The sequence below is a fragment of the Quercus robur genome, chromosome 10 (genome assembly GCF_932294415.1).
Source record: "Quercus robur chromosome 10, dhQueRobu3.1, whole genome shotgun sequence".
NCBI classification, from domain to species: domain Eukaryota; kingdom Viridiplantae; phylum Streptophyta; class Magnoliopsida; order Fagales; family Fagaceae; genus Quercus; species Quercus robur.
The window spans coordinates 25,674,050-25,689,700 of record NC_065543.1 but is presented as its reverse complement, the minus strand read 5'-3'; the positions used below and the strand labels follow the sequence as shown (position 1 = coordinate 25,689,700).

At 40.2% G+C, this 15,651-nt stretch overlaps 1 protein-coding gene across 1 annotated transcript; it reads left to right on the top strand.

Annotated features, from left to right (window-relative positions):
- The first annotated feature begins 14,432 nt into the window (after window positions 1-14,432).
- On the top strand, window positions 14,433-15,005 carry LOC126703976 (uncharacterized). Its single transcript, XM_050403025.1, has one exon. It carries the CDS (start codon window positions 14,433-14,435, stop codon window positions 15,003-15,005), a length of 573 nt encoding a protein of 190 aa, XP_050258982.1.
- The last annotated feature ends 646 nt before the right edge of the window (window positions 15,006-15,651 follow it).

Here is a 15,651-nt window from a genome sequence, read left to right as displayed (position 1 = left end):
GCTTGAAACTTTCTCACAAAAAACAAAAAAAAAAAAAAAAAAACCAAACAAACAAACAAACAAGGTTTAGGCTTGAAACTTCGTAGTTTTGATTGTGTTAGCTCTTCACTTGGTTATCATTGAAACGATGTAGTTTTGGGACTAATTTGGCAAAAATAAAACACATCAGCATGATGATGTGTCACTTAACAGTAGAAACTAACTGTGGGGAGTGAAATGCTAACAAAACCAAACTTCAGGGGGTGAAATGCTAACAGAACCAAACTTCAGGGTGTAAAATCAAGTTTTTGAAACTTGGGGGTGTAAAATCCAATCAACCTCAAACTTCAGGGGTGTAATTTGCAATTTATCCTAAAATTTACAAATTGATATGATAATAATTTTGATTAGGCTTTAACCACCTCATAAATGAATATTTAAATTACCCCTTTATGACTGGTGATAGATTAGTTTGTATGCTGATGTAGTAAAACAATTTATAATACCCCTAACAGTACTTAAAGAGTAATTCAAACTTTATTTATTATCTTGTTGAAATGTAACTATTTAAAATCATTTTTATATCATATTGTGAGTTTTTTTAGTCAAAGTTGTAATAATTTTAGCATTTTTTTTTTAAGAATTAAGTCATTAACAATTATTATTTTGGTGGGAACATAATCCATAGACTTACAGCAATAATATAAAATTGAGATTTGAGGTTTGGCATTTTTATGTTTAGGGCCTTTGGGTTTACAATTTTAATAAAATATATATTAAAAATGAATCTTCATGTTTGATAGGATACTTTTTGATGTAACTAAAAGTGAACTATCATCCATAAGAGTCATCCAAAAGAACCTCATAAATGAATATTTAAATTACCTCTTTGTGATTGGTGATAGATTAGTTTGTATGCTAATGTAGTAAAACAATTTATAATACCCCTAACAGTACTTAAAGAGTCATTCAAACTCTTATTTATTATCTTGTTGAAATGTAACTATTTAAAATCATTTTTATATCATATTGTGAGTTTTTTCTAGTCAAAGTTGTAATAATTTTAGCATTTGTTTTTTAAAGAATTAAGTCATTAACAATTATTATTTTGGCGGGAACATAATCCATAGACTTACAGTAATAATATAAAATTGAGATTTGAGTTTTGGCATTTTTATGTTTGGAGCCTTTGGGTTTACAATTTTGATAAAATATATATTAAAAATGAATCTTCATGTTCGATAGGATACTTTTTGATGTAACTAAAAGTGAACTATCATCCGTAAGACTCATCCAAAAGAATAAGGTTTGTCCAAAGAAGGGAAGAGGTTGGAAAATCATTGTCAAGAGAGAGAACAAAGTGGAAGTTCCAGAAGGAAGAGACGAGTTCATCTGAGAAGAAAATAGGTCATCTAAATACAAGAGCTCATAGACGATAGACAAACACTTAGTAAATTCTAAGGTGATTCCTACAAACCAGAGACAGTTACACCTTGATCAACTATTTAGAGACATGGGGTGAATTCCTCAAAATTCGCTCCACTCTCTCCACTAAGTCCACACATCTCTTTCAATGGTAGTGGCACTTAACAAGTAGATAAACTCCAAACTTTCTATAAAAGGGACCAAACCTCACGAAGCAAAGGTATGCATAACTATCCTTCTACTTCTAAAACTTGAGTCCTTGAGAGAGATACTAATTTAGCCATTGGAGGATCCTTGGCCAACACCACATCGGTCCACTCTGATAGTCTTTCTTTCTCTTTTCAAGTTGTTGATCCACCATCATTTTTGGAGCATATAGGCTACAGATATCATACCTCATTAGTTGATGCTATCTATGGGAATAAATCGTGATAGTCATTTTGCTCCCTAAGACAAAAGGTTGTATGGTCTAGAGTAGGTTGATGGCCACCAATCTAGAAAATCCAGAAACCGGAGACACCTCTACCCATCCTAATCACACCCATGATCCTCCACCAGCTTCCATACAATAGCAGTTGCAGTCCATGCTGGTTGCAGTTGTAGAACTAACACAACGAAACCAAGACTTAGCCAAAAAAGTCCACAAGAAAAAGCATCGCTACCATTAACATGCAAACTAGGAAGAATCAAGACGAGGCCAAAGGATAGGAGGGTAGAAAGCAGCATCGAAGGAGAAGATCAACCGAGGGGAAAAATAACCCAAAGGGTACCAAACTTAGAGAGAGAAGTGGACCTGATGAAGATAGCCATGAAGGAGATGAGGGACTCCATGATAGGAAGAACAGACATAGATGACCATCCACAAAATTGATTCCCCCTTCATTGCGTCAATCACATTTCATCCCCTACCTCATAATTTCAGGATGCCTCAACTAAACTCATATGATGAGTCATGGGATCCCTATGATCACATTGCTACGTTCAAGACAACTATGTATCTACAAGGGATTCTAGACAAGATCATGTGCAGAGTTTTTCCCACAACATTGAAAGGCTTAGGTAGAATATGGTTCAATAAGCTACCTCCAAATAATATACCCTCATTCCAAGAGTTAAGCAAGTTGCTCATCAATAACTTCATTGGAAGCCAAAGACACAAGTGTCCATTGTTCAACTTGTTGCAGATAAAGCAGGCGGAGAACAAAAGCCTACGGTCTTTTATCAACCATTTCAACGAGGAAGCTTTACTAGTGGGAGAGGTAGACAACAACGTTCTCCTAACGGCCTTCCAAAATGGAGTTACTTCAGATTTGTTCATTCACTAAATGTTTGATTGAGAGCCTTAAATGATGGCGGAACTACTAAACTTAGCACAAAGTTTCATTAATGCTGAAGATGCAATCATTGATAAGCGGAAGAAGAAAGTTGAACAGGTGGAGGTTGGATACGTGCCTCATCCAGAACATGGTCCTTGTCCAAAGAAGGCTAGGACGGGTGTCGATGCCTCGGGCCAGTTTGGCCACCCATCGCGGCGATGCTCAACGCATGCCCTCGAGAGCTGCAGGCTTAGGAGCTCGGGTGCTATGGAGGAGGGTTATACCTTTAATGTGTGAATGGAAAATGAGTCAATTTTAATTGGGTTACCAAAGCTAAGTGAAGTCACCACTAATTATTGGCTTTTTTCTAAGCTGTGATTGGTCACCTAATTCTATTTGATTTCATTACCAATACTAGGCTAAGAAAAAGGTCGTTTTTCCTAATCTAATATGAATGAATAAAAAATCTTGATTTTTGAGTTTGGAAGTCTAGTTACGTGTGGGGAAGGTGGTAGCCACCCCACAATGCATGTTCATAGACAGTCCTTTATTTTGGTAAAATCTTAATTTAAGGACATTGGCAATTAAAAATCACGCTATTTGCATTAGCTTTCGGGACTTTAATCGAATTGGGCTTTAAGGTTTGGTTTTGGAAATTGTGTGGTCTTGATCGATGCTTCCCTAATGTGTTTGGAATTAGTGCCAAATTTCCACGATGAAAATCCAACAGCATTTCGCCTTAGTTTCATGGTGAAAATTTGGCAACGCTTTGCCTTACACTAGGGAAGCATCGATCAAGACCATACCCTTTTCGAAACCAAATCTCAAAGTCCAATTCGATTAAAGCCTCGAAAGCTAATGCCAATAGCTTGATTTTTAATTGTCAATGTCCTTAAATTAAGATTTTACCAAAACAAAGGACTATCTATGGATAGGTGTTGTGGGGTGCCGAACACCTTCCTCACACGTAACCAGACTTTCGAACTTAAGAATCAAGATTTTTTATTCGTCCGTATTAGATTAGATTAGGAAAAACGACCTGTTTCTTAGCCTAGGATTGGTAATAAAATCAAATAGAGTCAAGTGACCAATCATACCTTAGAAAAAACCCAATGATTGGTGATGACTTCACTTACCTTTGGTAACCCAATTAAAATTGACTCATTTTCCAATCACACACCAGAGGTATAACCCTCCTCCACAGAACCTAAGCCCCCGAGCATGTAGCTCTCGCGGTCACACGTTGAGCATCGCTGCGATGGGTGGTCAAACCACCGCAAGGCATCAACAGACTGGCAACTCCACTGGGGACATTTAGAGAGTTTAGCCTTTAGAGCTTTTGATAAAATCCTAATCTTTGGACATTGGCTTTCAAAAACGTTGAAATTGGCATTAGCCTCCGGGGCTTTCTTTTTGAAAAATGCTTTTACTATATCCTTAGTAAACTATTTTCAAAACTAAAAAAGAATTTTCAAAAAATGTTTTTTCAAATGGTTTTCCAAAAATTGGCTTTGAGGTATTTTCATAAGTGTGAAGCTTTCCTACTTTCCTAAGCATGCTTAACAACTTTCCTTCACATGTGCAAACCTAGGGTAGTAGATTTAATTTCTACTACACCTTTATCTATTCATATATATGTTACGCTTGGAAAGTCTTTCCCTGTTCATTTCAAAATGTATGACATCACCCCTTATATTGGGTCGAACCTAGACTCTGCATTGAAGGTGAATGTTGGATGCGTATACCTTAAACAGTTATTGGGTGCTAATTTGTAGGCACTTCTAGGTCAATGGGTGGACAGGAGTAGCCGAAAAGGCCTCCTTTGATCCGTTTGGTTCCACTCTGGAGGTTTCTACGCCTCAGTTTGAAAATGAGGCCTGGCTACCGCCAGAACCAAATCAAGGCCAAACCACACTGCCATTCATCCCACAAGGGGGTGACCCTGAATTGAAACCTCCTAAGGATAAGACCACAGAGTCTGGCTATGGTTAGGTCAAAAGTCAAGTGGAGACCCTGACTGAGAAAATTCGTATCATAGAAGGCTCCGATGCTCATGGAAGTGTCGATTTGGATAGCTTGACCTATTTCTCTCAGGTCATTATGCCACCTAAGTTCAAGTCACCTGAGTTTGTCAAGTATGACAGCACTAGAGAATTCCTGCGCCCATTTGCGCATGTTCTGTAGGAAGATGGCACCCTATGGAGACAATCATCCTTTGCTTTGCCAGATTTTCCCCGATAACTTGACCAGCCCTATAGCCACATGGTATGTGAGGTTAGAAAAGACCTCCAACTGGAGAGAGATGGCCAATGTATTTTTGGAGTATTACCGGTTCAATATTAAGATAGCTCCCGGCCTCACAGTTCTTAAGATGAGAGAAAAAAAAGTGAGGAATCTTTCCACGAGTATGTCCAAAGGTGGTGTGAATTGCCGCGCAAGTGCTTCCTCCTATAATGGAAGATGCAATGACCAAGTGGTTCATCGATAACCTTAAGCCTCCATACTATGAGAAGGTGATCAGTGCCTAAGTCACTCACTTCACAATCTTGATTCCTATAGGGGAGCGTGTTGATGAGAGTATTAGGAGCAAGAAAATATTCGATCTTGATGCCTTGAATTATATGATAGAACAGCAACTGAAAAAGGCAACCGCCCATAAAGGAAAGGAAGTCAATGTCACATGATTGACAAAACACTAGAAGGACTAAGGGGTGTCACTTCTACATATACAACCCGATTGCTTGGCCCTATCAACAACAAGTTCAGCCAGCCCAGGCACCTCACCTAGCATTTTATTAGAAAGGAAAGCTCGATCAACCCCGGTATCCCAAGGGGGAACCATGGAAATTCTCTCCGTTACCCATGCCTATGGTAGAACTCTATGCCTATCTGTTGAAGAAGAAGCTAGTGACTCCACTGTTTGTGAAACCTAGAGACAATCCTCCCCCACCCATTTTTGATTCATCTAAGAAATGTGAGCATGACTTCAGGGCCGAAGGGCATACCCTAGAAGAGTGTGTGCAATTGAGATATCGAATTCGAGATCTCATCAATAACAAGCTGATATAGTTTGACAACATGACCGGGCCAAATGTCATCACCAATCCCATGCCTTCTCATCTAGAAGGGAATGTGAATGCTATCTCTATGGTGGAAGAGAGGATACTAGATTTCTCATCCCCCTCATTCCTTTGGTGTAAACATCGTTTGTCTGCCTTCGATTTGCGTGCCGAACCCCGAAAATTCTAAAAATATTATATTTTCTTTATGGGGTCACAAAAACATCCAGATTGAAGTAGCACAACCCATTTGCACATCAAAGCACTTGAAATGCCATTTCAGGCCAAATTGACCAAAATGCCCCTAGTCAACCCTAGGTTGACTGAAAGTCAAATCGGGTTAAAATCATCCCAAAATGATATTTTTCATTTTTCTACATCAAACCCGAGCTACTTGGTGATTTTTGTCAACTTTGACCAAGTTTGACTCGAGGTTGACTCTCGAGGGCATTAGAAACCCTAATTTTGATTTGATCGTCAGAAAAGGTTAAAGGTTGACTCTCGGGGGCACTAGAAACCCTAATTTTGATTTGATCATCAAAAAAGGTTAGGACTAGTGCTATTACGAATATTATCAAATTCTCTTTCCAACGACTATTCATGGATCGAAATCAAAGTTAAAACGGTTGAGATATCTAGAAAACTGTGAAAAGTGCATCAGCATGCTACTAAAGGCCATAAATTTTAACCCGACCATTGGATTTTCAATTTCCCTAGTGTTCTCAAAACTAAACATCTAGAGCTTTCTAGAGACACCAAGATCAGCTCAATCCGAGTCCGGGAAGGCCTTTAAATACGTGTCCAAAGTTTAACCCGGGAAAAGGCCAGAATTGCTGACATCAACAAGGTGGCCGGCGGCCCTACAAGGTGCGCCAGCAACTGAAGGGTCACTTTTTCACTATAAATACCCATAGACCCCTTATTTTGCCCCAAAAAAAAAAAAAAAAAGATTTTCTAGGCAATTTTGGGCAGATTCTCTCTCTCTAATTTCTCTTCCAAACACATCAAAACATATCAAAACACCTTCAAACAACTTAGATTCTCATCTTTTCTCTACAATCTTCAAGGTAGTGTTCTTACGCCCAATCTTTCTCTCCTTGGTTCCATACCTTGAATTTGAGGTTTAAGGGTGTGGATGTAGCTTTTTAGCTACAATCCACACCCTTTTCTTTTATAGCTTTTTCTTAGCTTTATCTTGCTTAATAAAATGCTTTTATTGCTTTTCCTAGCATGTTCTTGCTTCCTAGCATATGTTTATAGTTTTTATAGCATGTTTCCTTGTTTATGCTATGATTTATTGCTTTGATGTTGTTGGCCTAGCCCACTATCTCTACTTTTAATGTTTGTATTTAGATCCACATGATTTTAGGCTCCTTGTCATATTTGTGCTTAGATCCACATGATTTTAGGCTCCTTGCCATGTTTATGCTTAGATCTACATGCCTATGCGTTCCTTGCCATGTTTATGCTTAGATTTACATGCCTATGTGTTCTTTGCTATGTTTTTGCTTAGATCTATGTCCCTTTGTTAGATCTATCTGTTTATGTGCTCCATGCCATGCTTGTGAGCTTAAATCTGTGTTGGAAGCTATGCCATGTGCTACTTTAGCCCTTTTTATCCCTTGATATGTCTCTCTTTTTCTTTTTGGCTCTTCCAGTAGGGTGTAGATCTAGATCTTGTGGTCTAGGCCTACATCCATACACATAGACCTATATCAAAGGGTTTGGATCATTTCCTCTATACATGTCTATGTTTGCTTGTTTATTTCTATGCTTTATCTACATGTTAGCCCCTCTAGTCCTAGGCTTTGCCATGCTTTGTGCCCTCCGTGGGCTTGTGCTTGTGTGGCCGCATCCATCCCCCCTAGGCTTTGTTTGGATGTAACCACTTGAAAGATACACCTCTGTGGTGTTGTGCTTGATATACGTCTTTCTCCGCTCTATGCGATATTGATATGCTTGCCTTGCTTGCTTTGTGCCACCCATTTGGCTTTCTTTGCTTTTATGCATCTTTGCATGCTTGCCTACATGTTCATGCATGAGTCTTTGTGTCGTCCATACTCCAATCCAATGGAGCTATGGACACTCAATCCAAACCTACATTTGTCCTCCTAGGACACCCCCCCTTTTTGTTTGATAACATGTTTGTTTGCCTTTTCATGTGCTTCATATGTTTGTTTACCCCTGTTTGAATTCTATGATAGAACAACAAGTGAAAAAGGCAACCGAATGCAAAGGGAAGGAAGTCGATGTTCATGTGATTGACAAAACTCCCGAAGGACCGAGGGGTGTTATTTCTGCTTATACAACCCCGAATGCCCAGCCTTATAGCAACAAGTTTTGCCAACTCAAGCACCTTACCAAGCATTCAATCAGAGGGGAAGGCCCGATCCAACCCGATATCCTAAGGTGAAACCACAAAAATTTACTCCGTTACTGATGCCTATGGTAGAGCTTTATGCTTATCTATTAGAGAAGAAGCTAGTGACTCCAATATTCGTGAGACCTAGATATGGTCCCCCTCTACCTGGTTTTGATCCATCCAAGAAATGTGAACACCATTTTAGAGCCGAGGGACATACCCTAGAAGAGTGTACAAATTTGAGACACCGAATCTAGGATCTCATCAACAACAAGTTAGTACATTTTGACAACACGGCCAAGCAGAACGTCATCACTAACCCCTTGCCTCCTCATCAGGAAGGGAACATGAATGCTATCTCTATAGTAGAGGAGAGGGTACCAGATTTCTCATCTCCTTCATCCCCTTGGAAAGCCATGCTGCAGGCCCTAGCCCAGGAAAGTCACATTGTTCTCGAGAATATAGAATCTCCAGGTTTTGACTAGGGAGTCTGCTCATTCTAGGACAGTGGGGACTAACATCCCTATTTGATTATAGAGTGCTCCGAGCACAAGTTTAGAGTCTAGCCAACCGTGGTATCATCTAGATTGAAAGAAGAAGTTGTGCGAAGGAGTGATTGCATGGCAACTAGCCTATGCCCTCCAAATACCCAAACGGGAACTAGCCACAATGTTATGACAATAGGATCAAGGACGGATTGGGATGAATTCTTGCAAGAGCATTTTTGTAAAATTCCTCCAGCTCTTCCAACTTCGGTTGTTATCGAAGAGATTATAGAATCACTTATGGATTTAGGGGCGCTAGCTCCAAAGAAAGGACAAGCCATGCTAGCCATTGAAGGCTTTACTCCTCTAGTCTTGGCATTGCCGGTAGTCGCAAAGCCATCTCCAGGATTTATCCAGAAGGGGACCCCTGTCGTCCCCGCCACTCAAGGTTTCGATCCTCTAATTCTGCCAAAACCTATGCAAGGAATCTCTAGAGCTCCTGGCCCAAAAGCTTTAGAAGCTGCTCTGCCCAGCCCAGTCATCATCGGTTCGAAGATGTTCTCTCTAGCACCAAATTTGTAGACTCATGAAGGTGTGGTCATCCGCATGTTGAAGCCTTTCCCTTATAAGGATAGCCATCGTGTCCCATGGAAGTACGATGTGACTTTGATTTCCACCAAAATTGGAAAGGAAGAGGTTTGCTTTAATATCTCTTCAGGCCTAGCCAGACTCACCAGGCGTGGTCGATGTTATACTCCTAAGGAAATAGAAAAGCGAAGGAAAGAGATTGGCAAGAGCACAACTAAGCCAATTAGGAATAGGGTCACCACAGAAGAAGCTGATGAATTCTTGAAAACCATCCAAAAGGCTGATTATAGTGTGATTTAGCAATTGAACAACTCTCTAACTCAGATTTCTATTTTAGCCCTATTACTATCTTCCGAGGTCTATTGTGAAGCTCTACTAAAGGTGTTGAGGAGACGCATGTTCTTACCGACATTACAGATTCCTCTATTAGGTTTTGAGTTTGTAATGTTGGCAAACCATGACAAAACATGACAAAAACTAAGTCTCATTAGTTTAGAATGGTCTACATTGAAGCCCAAGACAAAAAACTCAAGTTCGGGATAAAAACAAATGAGTTACAAGCTGGTTGGTTCGATTGATAATCGATTGATGCTAGGGATTTTCGATTGATCGAAAATCGTATATCAGCAAAACGAAAAAATGCCATAACTTATTTGTTTGAAGCCCAAATCGCGAGCCGTTTTTTCCAGTATTTAAAGGACATTATAAGCTAACCCTAGGTGGGGTTTTGAGAGTTTTTTAGAGATATTAGAGTGCATCTTGTGCCTCTTTTGTAGATCTAGGGTTTTGTATCCAAAAACTCTCTTATGTCTTCTACCGGTGTTATTCCTTGTTGAATCTCAAGATCTGGTATTGTAGAAGTTGCTGCCTTCTCTAGTCATCAAAGGTGTTGATGATCTAAACCTTCAAGGGTGATCTTGGAGTCACAAACAGGAGAGTTTGTGTTGTTAAACCTTTGAGTGAGATCTCAAAGTTACAAACGGGGGTGTTTATGTTTTGCAAAGGCCAAAGAAAGAAGGAGTCCGTGGATTCGGAGCTTGCACGTGGTCGTGTCAGTAAGTTCTACTGGTGGGTAGCAATAAGAAGTCGAGTGTGGGGGCTTGTAAGTCTTATTGTATGAACTTCGATTCTTTCTAGTGGATTTGCTTTTTACCTTGAGGATAGCTAGGTTAAATCCTCCCCAGGTCTTTTACCGGTTTGGTTTTCCTGGGTGATCATATCTTGTGTTATTTATCTTTCCGCTACTTTGCATGATATGATCTTTGTGATTGTGATAACCTAGATTTATTAAATTGGACTAAGTAACAACTTGGCTAATTACCTAGGTTAAATCAATTGTGTTTTAAGGGGTCTAAAAACTATCATCCTCTTTCGAGGGTATGGTATCATTAGTGTTGGCCACCAACCAAGTCTCATTTTCAGATGATGAGTTACCTCCAAAAGGTAGAGATAATACCTTGGCCATGCATATCATAGTCAAGTGTGAAGACATGATTGTTGCAAGGGTGCTAATCGACAATGGATCAGCGCTGGATGTCTACCCAATGGCCACTCGTGAGTGCCTGAAGGTGGATATATCTCTTATCAAGCCTAGCACTATGATCATTAGAGCCTTTGATGGCACGCGTTGTGAAGTGCAAGGCAAAATTTAGTTAAAGATTGAGATCGGCCCGAGATCCTTCATGGTCAACTTCCAAGTGATTAAGGTTGATTCTCCATACAACATACTTTTAGGGAGACCCTAGTTACATACAGCAGGTGCAGTTGCGTCTACCCTCTATAGGAGACTCAAGTTCATCTCCGAGAATCATTTGATCACCATTATGGCAGAATAGCCCATGACTATCTTCTAGGAGACATCTATCCCCCACATCAATGTTAACGCCTTCCCTGAAATGTCTTTCCATAGCTTCGAGCTAGTTTACATGATTCACAATGCCTCAGAACCTGAGTCCAACTAGCCCGTAGCTGTTTTAATGGCCGCAAAGGAAATGCTCAAGTTTGGTTATAAATTAGGCCAAGGCCTCAAAGCCGTAGGACATGGGAGCTCTACTCTCGTTGAACTCTCAGATAACAAAGGAAGATTCAGTTTGGGGTACGAATCTACTCATGAAGAACTCTTTTAAGGTTCTAGAGGCAAGAAGAGGAAGTGCGACACTTCAAGGATGTTTATTCCCCATATTAGAACTACTTTTCTGGCTCCGGCCGAGGTCGTTATGCCAGAACCTTTCAAGGAATTGGAAGATGAAGAGCCTGATTTGGCTTGTGTTGGGAAATTAAGACCCCAGTTGAAAGAATTAACAAGTTTTAAACCCAAGTTGTTAATTAGATTTATTATGAATAAAACTTGTTAAAACAAACAAACATCAATATCATATCAAAATCATGCACAGCGAGAAAATAAATAAGACAAGATATGATGACCCAGGAAAACCAATGAAACAAACTAGTTTCACAGTAAAAAAACCTGGGGGGAAACCTTCCCGAAAAACAATCCACTATAGTAAAGAGAAGTTTCAGATCTAGTACAAAACCTTTGTCCCTAGACTCTATAATCCCCGTAGATGAACTTACAGCAAAAACCTTCTTCCACTTCAGAACCTCTGAACTCTTCAATATATGAATGCCACCCTTTTTGCACGGATCCCAGTACGTGACTAACCAATGATGCACGGCTCCCAGTACGTGACTAACATACCAACTTGAAGAAGATGTTGGCTGCAAAGTTCTTCACTTCATCAACAATGAAGATCAAGAAGCACTTGGTTACAAAACCCTAAGGCGCAAAAGACTTAGTAGCTTCTTTCAGAGAGAATAAGGCATTGGTCACCTTTTGCATATGTTCTCCTTGTATTCTCCTATGTGACAGCCTCTAAAATAAGTCTCATATAGGTCTAGGGTTGTGAGAAAATAAACCCTACACAAATACATAAGCATAGGCCGAAAATCAGATCTGAAAATTTGAATTCCCGTAACCTCGATAGATAGTATCTGTCGAGCCTCATTAAACCTCGATAAAGAGCTATCTATTGAGTAGTTGTCGAGCTATCTGTCCAGCTTTAGTGAACAACTTTTCTTCACTTGTTTCTTAGTCCAATCTTCATGGCTTTAATACTAGACTTGAATAACATGTTTCTTGAAGTATTAAACACATCCTAGATCTACCTAAATACAAGTAAAGTGCATTTTGTCAAAGGATTAGCCAATTACACAAAATATGTCCTTAACAGCTTGCATTATTCGGCTCTATCCTGAAGAGCTCTCCATGAACGCTGTCTTATCTCCTAAAGATAATCTAACTTCTACTATCCGACCAGGGATGCTAGGCGAGACAATAGGCCTTTGGACCATCGAGCCTTGCTTTGTGGTTGTACCGGCTAAGTAAGAAGTATTCCATCATCGAGCGATTGGGCCTCCTGATCACCCGAAAGGGTTGGAATTGCATATCTAGTTTGATTTGCATGCTTATTTTATTTCCTGGTTTATTTTTTTTCCCTATTCACTTCCCTAATTTGTTCCCAACCCCCCCCCCCCCCCAAAAAAAAAAGAAAAAAAAGAGCATTTCCCTTTTATCATTATCAGGCATGAACTTTGTTTTCCCCCTACCCATAATCCATTAATGAAATATTCAGCGTATTATTTAGGAAATTCTTGCATCTCTCTTTACTTGCTTTCCTATGAATATGTGTGTGCAAATTATCTTATGTTTCTTTATATATGTTCCGCTCTATAGGATTTGTTCTATTTCCTAGGTGGGTACATCGTCCCATTGCCATAACAAAGATGTAGATGATGTGAATGAGACCATAGAGTTGGATCATGATGTTTAAGGAATGGAAGACGGCTTGAACTTACCTTGAGACATCCTGGAAGCTCTAAACAGAGTAAGCGAAGAGACCAAGCCCAATATAGAAGAAATAGAAGTAATAAACCTAGCCGATGAAGGTGAAACAGAAAAAGCCGTCTAGATCGGGGCAAACTTTCCCAAAGACATGAAAGACGAGCTCATAGCTCCGTTGAAGGAATTCAAGGAAATCTTCACCTGGTCTTATCAAGATATGCCAGGGCTAGATACCGAGATCGTCATCAACAAGATTCCAGTTAAATCCAAATGCCCCCCAATGCGGCAAGCCCTTCGAAGGATGAAGTCAGAGATTATCCTATAGATCAAAGAAGAAGTAGAAAAGTAGTTATGGTTTTCTTACCGCCATAGCCTACTCTGATTAGGTTGCCAAAATTTTTCCTGTGCCAAAGAAAGATAGGAAAGTACGCATATGCGTCAATTATAGATATTTTAATCAGGCCGGGCCAAAGGATAATTTTGCCTTGCCACATATCGATACAACTAATTGATAACACCACAACCAACATGTTCTTCTTCTTTATGGATGGGTTCTCGAGTTATAATCAGATCAAGATGCTAAAGAAGACAAAGCCAAAACAGCATTCACCACTCATTGGGGAACTTAAGCATATGATGTCATGCCATTCGGCTTGAAGAATGCTGGGGTGACCTACTAACGAGCCATGATAACCCTGTTCCATGATAAGATGCATAAGGAGATCGAAGTCTATGTGGATGATATGATTGCTAAGTCAAGCACTCCTAGAGATCATTTAATAGATTTGAGAAAGCTATTCAAGCGCCTTGTCAAGTATAGGTTAAGGCTTAACCCTAACAAGTGCGTCTTCAAAGCCAGTTTAGGGAAATTGCTCAGCTTCAGAGTCAGCCAAAGAGGAATTGAAATGGACCCGGCGAAAGTCCAGGCCTACAGGGACATGCTTGCGCCGAAAATTGAGAAACTAGTTCAAAGCTTCTTAGGAAGGATCAATTACATAGCCTGCTCCATAGCACAGTTAACCGCCACGTGCAATCCCTTGTTCAAGCTCTTGAAGGACACGAAGATAGAATGGAAAGATGAGTGTCAAGTGGCCTTTGATAAGATTAAACAATATCTGTTGAACCCTCCTATTCTGGTTCCCCCAACACCGGGACATTCGTAAATTCTCTATCTAGCGGTGTAAGAAGCATCCATGAGTTGCATGTTAGGCCAGCTAAATGAAGCCATTCAAAAAGAGAAGGTGATTTACTACCTGAGTATCACCAGTTATGAGATCAACTATATCGCCATTGAGAAGACGTGTTGCGCCCTAACATGGGCCACATGAAAGTTGTGGTAGTACATGCTCTACTTCACCACATGGTTGATTTCCCTGCATGGACCCTATCAAGTACATCTTTGAAAAGCTAGCCCTTACAGGGAAGATCTCCCATTGGCATATGTTGCTATCTGAGTTCAATATTGTGTTTGTAATGCGAAAGGCCATCAAGGGCCAAGCCATAGCCAACTACCTAGCGGACCAATCATTGAATGATTTGGATTTCTCAGAATCCCTCTTCCTAAATGAGGATGTTTTGGTAATAGATCTAGAACCAAACAATGTAGAACCATGGTGTTGGAAGTTTTATTTCAATGGAGCTGCCAATAGCACTGGAAATGGAGTGGGAGCAGTTCTAATATCCTCTAATGGCCAGCAAATCCTTGTTTCAGTCAAGTTGAATTTTGATTGCACCAACAACGTCATAGAGTACGAGGCGTGCATAGTAGGCTTGCAAGTTGCCTTAGAGTTCGATGCGTATGATCTAAGTGTCTTTGGAGATTCCCTGTTGATAATCTTGCAAATAAAGGGGAAGTGGCAAGCCCGAGACACCAAGTTGATTCCATATCAAAAATGTGTCAGCTGCCTAGTTCCAAAGTTATGGAACATCACCTTTGCTCATTTTCCCTGAGCACACAACCAGTTTGCAAATGCTTTAGCCACATTGGCTAGCATAGTTAAGTTGGTAGAAGAAGATGACATGCGACAATTACATATAGAGATCTACAGCATGCCGGCCTATTGCATGAACATCGAAGAATGCATGAACGTCAAAGCTGAAGTCAACGAGAAGCCACGGTACCTTGATATCAAGGCTTATATCAAAGATAGCGAGTACCCGCCTAGGGCCACAGACAGTGCGAAGAAATTCATCAGGCGCATGGCATGCCAATTCTTTTTGAGTAGGGAAGTCCTATACAAAAGGAACCACAATACATCCTTGCATCGATGCATAGATGCCCCCAAGGCTAACCATTTGATGGAAGAGATACATGAAGGCTTGTTTGGAGCCCATGCCAGTGGACCCCTATTGGCCCGAAAAATCATGAGAGCCAGCTACTATTGGCTCACCACGGAAAGTGACTGCATCAAGTATATAAGGATGTGCCACTGTTGCCAAGTCTATCAGAATAGAAAGAATGTTCCTCCTCAACCCTTGCACTCTCTAGTAACGCCATGGCCTTTTTCAGCTTGGGGAATGGACATCACAGACTCGTGATTTTGAAAGCCTCTAATGGGCATAAGTATATCTTGGTTGCCATTGATTACTTCACCAA